Below are 6,271 nucleotides of genomic sequence, written 5' to 3'. Positions count from 1 at the left end.
CAGAACAACAACATGATACTTTATGGCAAAACATATTTCAGAGCTTTCAAGTAGAAACATCGAACCTTAATAGTAGATATGCAAATACTTTGTGTCATCGTTTCGGAGTAATCAGCAAGGATGTGATCTTTTTTGTTGCTGCGCTTATTGAAGGCAATCGAAACCGAGTAAATGGTCAAAACAAATTTGATGTGGAGCAAATGTGTTGGGTTGAATGGGGCAACAGAGTGGGAAAAGATTTTCAATTCGATAGTTATTATCTTATCTTTAGGGTGTTGCCCAAATATGTATGACGCATTTTTCATTTGTATGTTGCATTTAGATGTAATCAAGATTTAAAGTTATTATCAAAGTTTAATTTTAAGATATTATTAATATAAACTAGTGCATCTTTCATTAATTTTTTAATAATCTAATTTGCCTTCAAATTTTCCTTGCCTTAAACTTTTATTTGTCTTTTCTTAGTTGGAGGTTTGATTTGGTTAATATCCAAAACTTGTAGTCTTCTTTGGTTTTTACCTATTTCTTTATAACCGTCACATATCTTACTAACAACGGCTTTAAGCACTGCTCCTGAAAAATCAAACTGGGTATCCAAGTCAAGTTGGGATTCAAACTTTGTCATTTTGTAAGAAAAGATAGAAATTTTTTGTGTACAAAATTTGGTGTAATTTTTGGGATAAAATGTCACATTTTTATAGCGATGGAGAAAGAGTAGTGGGAGATTTAAAATCAACTAAACAGTAGAGGCTATACTCGACCACTAGCGATGTAGTCTCTACCGTTCGGTTGAGACTCAGTCGCTTAGTTCTTTTCCCATAGTAGCGCGACCAATTTTCCAGGCCAACTGGCATAACAGATGAGTGGGTTAGTATGACATGGCTGTCAAGTGACCAAGTGAAAATGCGCAACTGTGGTGCATTATCAGTGGCTTGGCCAAAATGTCAGATATGCGGAGTGCATGTCTGAGTTGCATCTAGACAATGCATGTGCCAAACAAGGTTTGGACATGGCCAAAGATACGAGATTAGCATCAAGAGATGCCAAATGAGTTTGGAAAGTAAGCTATATGCATGAGGTGTGCAGGCATGCAAGCAAGACTTGCATTGGCACACTTGCATCATTAGGAGAATGATGCTCAACAATGATTTCGCTACTCTGGCTGGAAGACGCAATCATTATGCAACAAGGCTGGATGACATGTGTCGGGCACATGGCCTTGACGTTTTTGAGTTGGTTGCACGGAAGTTGAGCTGCTTTATGCATAACTGAAGGCTAGGACTTGTTTGTTTAGCTTTAGAGTGTAGTGGCGTCAGTTGGCACGGTTGGCTAACTGCCTAGCATAAAGTAAACCTGTAACTGCCTGACAGTTACTTGTACATAGCTTTTCTAAGGCTATATAAGACTGATCTTGTGAATGGATTGGGTAATCCAGAACAAGAAGAGTGTGTAATAAATAAAAGGCTATGGCCTAGTTTAAAGCTAAGTTCTTGTCATGTGCTTGGGGTGCCCCGTAACGTAATTGTGTATGTATTTAGTAGTTTAGTAGTTAATTGTAATGGAGGGATGTGATTGTACCACCTGGTGGCTATCTAGCCGTGGGTTTTAAGGTAGTAGTTGAGAGACTTATATAATCTCGTGTCTGTAATGGAAAAGGTATCGAATATTAGGAAATCAATAGAACTTCTGTTCTTTAGGCTGCGTTCTTTGAACTCAGAGAATCTCGATTCTTCGGAATTGAGAGAGGTTTATCCTCAAATCTATCCCCAACCTTGTCATTGTACTCAGGTACATGACAATTGGTATCTAGAGCCTGTTCGACTCTGCTGGTTTCTTCAATTGAGGTTGCAGATTTGGGCGAGTCTTATCCAATAGAATTTACTGAAATTGAATTATTATCACAAAAGATTTATAGATTGGGAAGATTGCAAGCTGCAGTATCAGAGAAGCTGGAGGGTGAATTTATTCGACCACCTAAGCAGGTGACTGTATCGATGAATTTTTTCCAAGAGAAATAAAGGATATCCTAGCAATGGAGCTGAGGCTATGTACTGAGAATTCGGTTGAAAGTCTTGGATTACTCCAATCGGTTGTTAAAAAATTGAAGACGATGAAGAAATATATCGCTGACACAGAATCAACCCATGTCGATGCAGATTCAGTAAGGAATTTCACCCAGAGCTCTTCAATTCCATCAGAAGAAGAAGAAGCAAATGAGGATTGTCACGATTTCGAATTGCTCATCCCTTCGTTTTTCTTCTATGAAGAGGGAGATTTGTCTGATGAGATGAATTTTCAAACTAGAAAAGTTAGGGGTACTTTGGATAGTTGTGAGAAATTTCAAAGCTTAAATGATCTGGTCATTAATCACAATAAGTTAATTGGTAAGAATTGTTCACCCATTCTTTCCGATTATTCTCGAATATTATTCGATCGTGGTAAAGGGCTTGTAGTTATTGGCAGGTATCCTTGTTGTGTTAGAAGCATTTATAAGTTCTATTTTGATTTAGTTACTTCTTTTTCGGTTGTTTTTAATGGGTTAATTATTCTAAGGGTTGATTACGATAAAAAATTAGCTTCTAAGATGATTAACGACTATGGGTACCAATCATATTGGTTATTCAGTGAATCAATGGTTGGTATGTCAGCTGAAGGAGGTATTTCTAGTATTGCTTGGCATGCGTTTGGTAAATTGCTTCAAAGGGTTATCAGTCACCAAATAGCTGGTGAACACTCTTCTTACATTGGTGACAACCTTACTGGCAGCGTATTTGATCTTGGGAGAAGAATTGAACATATGGGAAGGTATTCTTGCTTCGATGATGATTACGAATGCTACTTTGTTACAATTACTTCTTGTGTGTTTGTTTCAATTGAGTCAATTTCAATTTTAATGGTTGAAAGTAATGTGAATTGCGTTTCTGAACTGGATTTAAGACTTGGGTACCAGTCAGAATCTCTGCTTATGTTCTCGGTTTTGTGTTTATTGGATCCCTATGGTGATAGTGGTGTTGATGGTAAGCTACTTCTGAAAATGTCACATGGAGATAGTGTTACGGAGACTTTATCGACACTACAGTAGACAGAAGTTAGGAGATTTAGGAAGGCACATAATTTGTTTGGTCAAGTGCCTGATAAACTGCTTGGCAGAGTACCCTGGAGTTTGAGTGGCGCCAAAGGTGATTTATTCTTGCAACTCATATTGGGTAAGGATAGGGACAGTTGTGATACTAGAAAACTGAATGCTGAAATGTCAGATGTAAATAGACTTGTGCTTCATATTCTTTCTAGAAAGTGTGATTTTTCCTTGGTGTTTTTTCTTCCAATTTCCGCAAGTCAGAGAAGTCAATTTTATCTCTTGAGAATATGTTCCTTCTTGAATTTTCCATTGCTTACATCTAAGGTCTGTGGTAGTCTTATGGTTCAAGAAGTTATTATGACAGTCCTTCATTATTGGATTTATCGGCACATGCCTCGTTGTACTCGCTACTTTACATCTAGTTGCAATCACGTGATGAGTATATATAGTTATCTTTTGACTCGAAATTACTTTCTGGTTATATTTAATTCTGATGTTTGTTATCTAAAGGGGACTGAGGGTTATTCCTGGATAGGAATTCTAGCAAGAATAGTGGGAACTAAGGCTTTACTCATGGTAGTTCAAGCACTGAAGGTGTATTTACTGTCAGGGAATTACTTGAAGTGGAAGTTCAAATTGTCCTCTACAGGCCTATGGAATGTGTGTCACAATACTGGCAAACATTTTATGAAGGCAGCCTTGAATAATTTTTTGTTTGGACTCAACACCGTTAAGGATACTCAACATTTTAATTCTTATTACAAGGGATTGGCAGATTTGTTTTATCAGCTCAAGAGAGATTGTATAGGAGTGGAATTATATGAAAGAAGGCTGGAAATCAAAGTTTTACATACTGGTATTATTAACTTTCACATTGTACTGAATTTTATGTACCAATAGTGGTTAAAATGCAATCTCAGGCAACTTGTTGAAGGAATAATATGTACTGTACAGATTTTGAATTGCAAAGTGATAGAGCCGGGGGTAGTACAAGAGGACTTAACAACAACCTTCCAGAGGATGAAACCACTTGTTTGCACTGTTAAACCAGTTCACTTAATGTCTGTGCAACTTGATTTCAGAAAATCGAAGGCGCATGTTGATAAGCAAAAGGGAGTAGAAGTGCTACACGAAAAAGGGGACGAACCTACAACCTTCACTGTGTTAATTAGCAAGGAAGGGGCAGAAATCAAGAACATACTGTTATAGGCTCATGTAGTTCCTTACAAAGACGAAGACAGAGAGCATTGCATTTCGCAAAGAGATGGTAAGTTGATTTCTGAGCTAAGAGCTGAAGTACTTATAGGTCTCATTCTCACAGGGAAAGTCATTAGCTCTGAGGCTAAATGTTTACTCATGGTAAGTCAAATTCTTAAAATATTGTTGTGGGTAGGGTACTTTAGGTGGAAGTTCAGATTGGTTCCATCTGGTTCATGGAATATGGCAAGTGTTAGTCTGACAGTTCATTTCTCAGTTTTGTGCTTTGATGAAGACGGGACTTGTCGGAGGATTTTGTTTTGCAGAGCTGAGGACCATATCGAAATGATGAAACACGACAATCTGAGCACGAAAGAGTTTTTATCATCATCACACATACTTGTGATTGCACCTGGTAAGATTGCATCACTCACTGAGCAACACGCTACTCATCTCAGTGGTGTACAAGTAATTATTCATGATACTCGAATAAAGGTCATACACACTATTTTTGATGATAAAAGTGGGTGGACTTGGGGAAGTCAGAGAAGTTCCATATCTGAAGTTTTTAGATCCCGTTGCAGTGGGACCAAAGCCATGATTATTGTTTGTAGTGATACTTCCGTCAGTGCTTACCAAGATGTGAATAGTGAAGATAGTGGGCATATTTTCTTAGTTAAGACCAACTCAAGAGAGTTAAAATCTCTGTTTGATGTAGAGATAGGAACTCAGGCCATGGGTGATACAAGCAGCTGTGCAGATGGATTCGCTTGTCTTTTGGAAAATGACACAAGAATATCAAGTTCAATGGCTGATAATGGTATTCGTTGGCGACAGTTGGTTGTTGGGCCTGGCTTGCGATGTGTAAGAGTCTCTCAAGGTTATTTATTTGCGTTAAGTCTATTGGGTTTCTCATACCAGTTTGAGGGACTAATTTGGCCACAGACTTGTGACTTCTGCATTCCTCCTGAAGGTGTCGCAGGCGATGAATATTTATCACTCAAGCTAGTTTTCGTGATTCTCATCCTTGAGGATAAGGATGTTTTCAAGGGGAGTGGAATGTCATGTGCTTGGGGTGCCCCGTAACGTAATTGTGTCTGTCTTTAGTAGTTAATTGTAATGGAGGGATGTGATTGTACCACCTGGTGGCTATCTAGCCGTGGGTTCTAGGGTAGTAGTTGAGAGACTTATGTACTCTCGTGTCTGTAATGGAAAGGGGATCGAATATTAAGAAATCAATAGAACTTCTGTTCTTTAGGTTGTGTTCTTTGAACTCAGAGAATCTCGATTCTTCGGAATTGAGAGAGGTTTATCCTCAAATCAATACCCAACCTTGTCATTCTACTCAGGTACATGATAGTTCTGTTGGTCCATTTATCCCTTTGTTTTGGCTTACGTTTATGCATCAAACGGAGTGTGTGTATTTGGTTGAAAGCTTGGAATATTTGTGAGCAGAACCTCTATTTAGTATGGGTTGAATAGAGAATTAGTCAAGAAGTTGAAGTATTGGCTAAGTGCGAGTTGGATGAAATTTTGTTGTGGAGCATAGTTGCCATTGTCAGAGTTGGTTTTACATTTGGGTGTTGCAAACCTGTGATAATTCGGTTATCAGAGCCCTGGTAAAGGGTCTCTCTGTTCACGTTGAGATATAGAAGGCTGATTGAGTCCGTTGCTTTCTTGAAGTTTGTCGAGAATTGCATTTGAAGCGAAGGATCCACACTGAGAGTGTAAGGCATGGGAAAGTCAAGTCGAAGATCACGCCAAAAGTTCACATTCAGGGTATGTGATCGTTATATTCAACAATCTGCAAGCACTAACCATACGCGAAGGATGGCCTTAGAACAACTTGATAAGGGTAAAACGAGTTGTTATACATATAAGAACTGCACCAAGGGTACCGGAGACGCTGCAAGTGCTGATGAAAAACAACACGATGCTGAGAAGGCTCAGCATGATGTTGGCAGGGGCCAACATCGCAACATCAGTCGTTTGCTA

At 38.7% G+C, this 6,271-nt stretch overlaps 1 protein-coding gene across 1 annotated transcript; it reads left to right on the top strand.

The window, feature by feature from the left end:
- The first annotated feature begins 1,997 nt into the window (after nucleotides 1–1,997).
- On the top strand, nucleotides 1,998–5,533 carry LOC113301450. The gene is made up of 2 exons (XM_026550225.1): nucleotides 1,998–3,935; nucleotides 4,034–5,533. The coding sequence occupies exon 1, from the start codon at nucleotides 2,033–2,035 to the stop codon at nucleotides 3,080–3,082; it is 1,050 nt and encodes a 349-aa protein (XP_026406010.1). The 5' UTR covers nucleotides 1,998–2,032; the 3' UTR covers nucleotides 3,083–3,935; nucleotides 4,034–5,533.
- The last annotated feature ends 738 nt before the right edge of the window (nucleotides 5,534–6,271 follow it).

This window comes from Papaver somniferum, chromosome 8, assembly GCF_003573695.1.
Source record: "Papaver somniferum cultivar HN1 chromosome 8, ASM357369v1, whole genome shotgun sequence".
Taxonomy (NCBI): Eukaryota; Viridiplantae; Streptophyta; class Magnoliopsida; order Ranunculales; family Papaveraceae; genus Papaver; species Papaver somniferum.
This window is presented reverse-complemented; position numbering and strand designations above follow the sequence as displayed.

Excerpts from the sequence above, each read along its gene's own strand:
- LOC113301450 (XM_026550225.1), top strand. The coding sequence starts at position 2,033 with ATGGAGCTGAGGCTATGTACTGAGAATTCGGTTGAAAGTCTTGGATTA.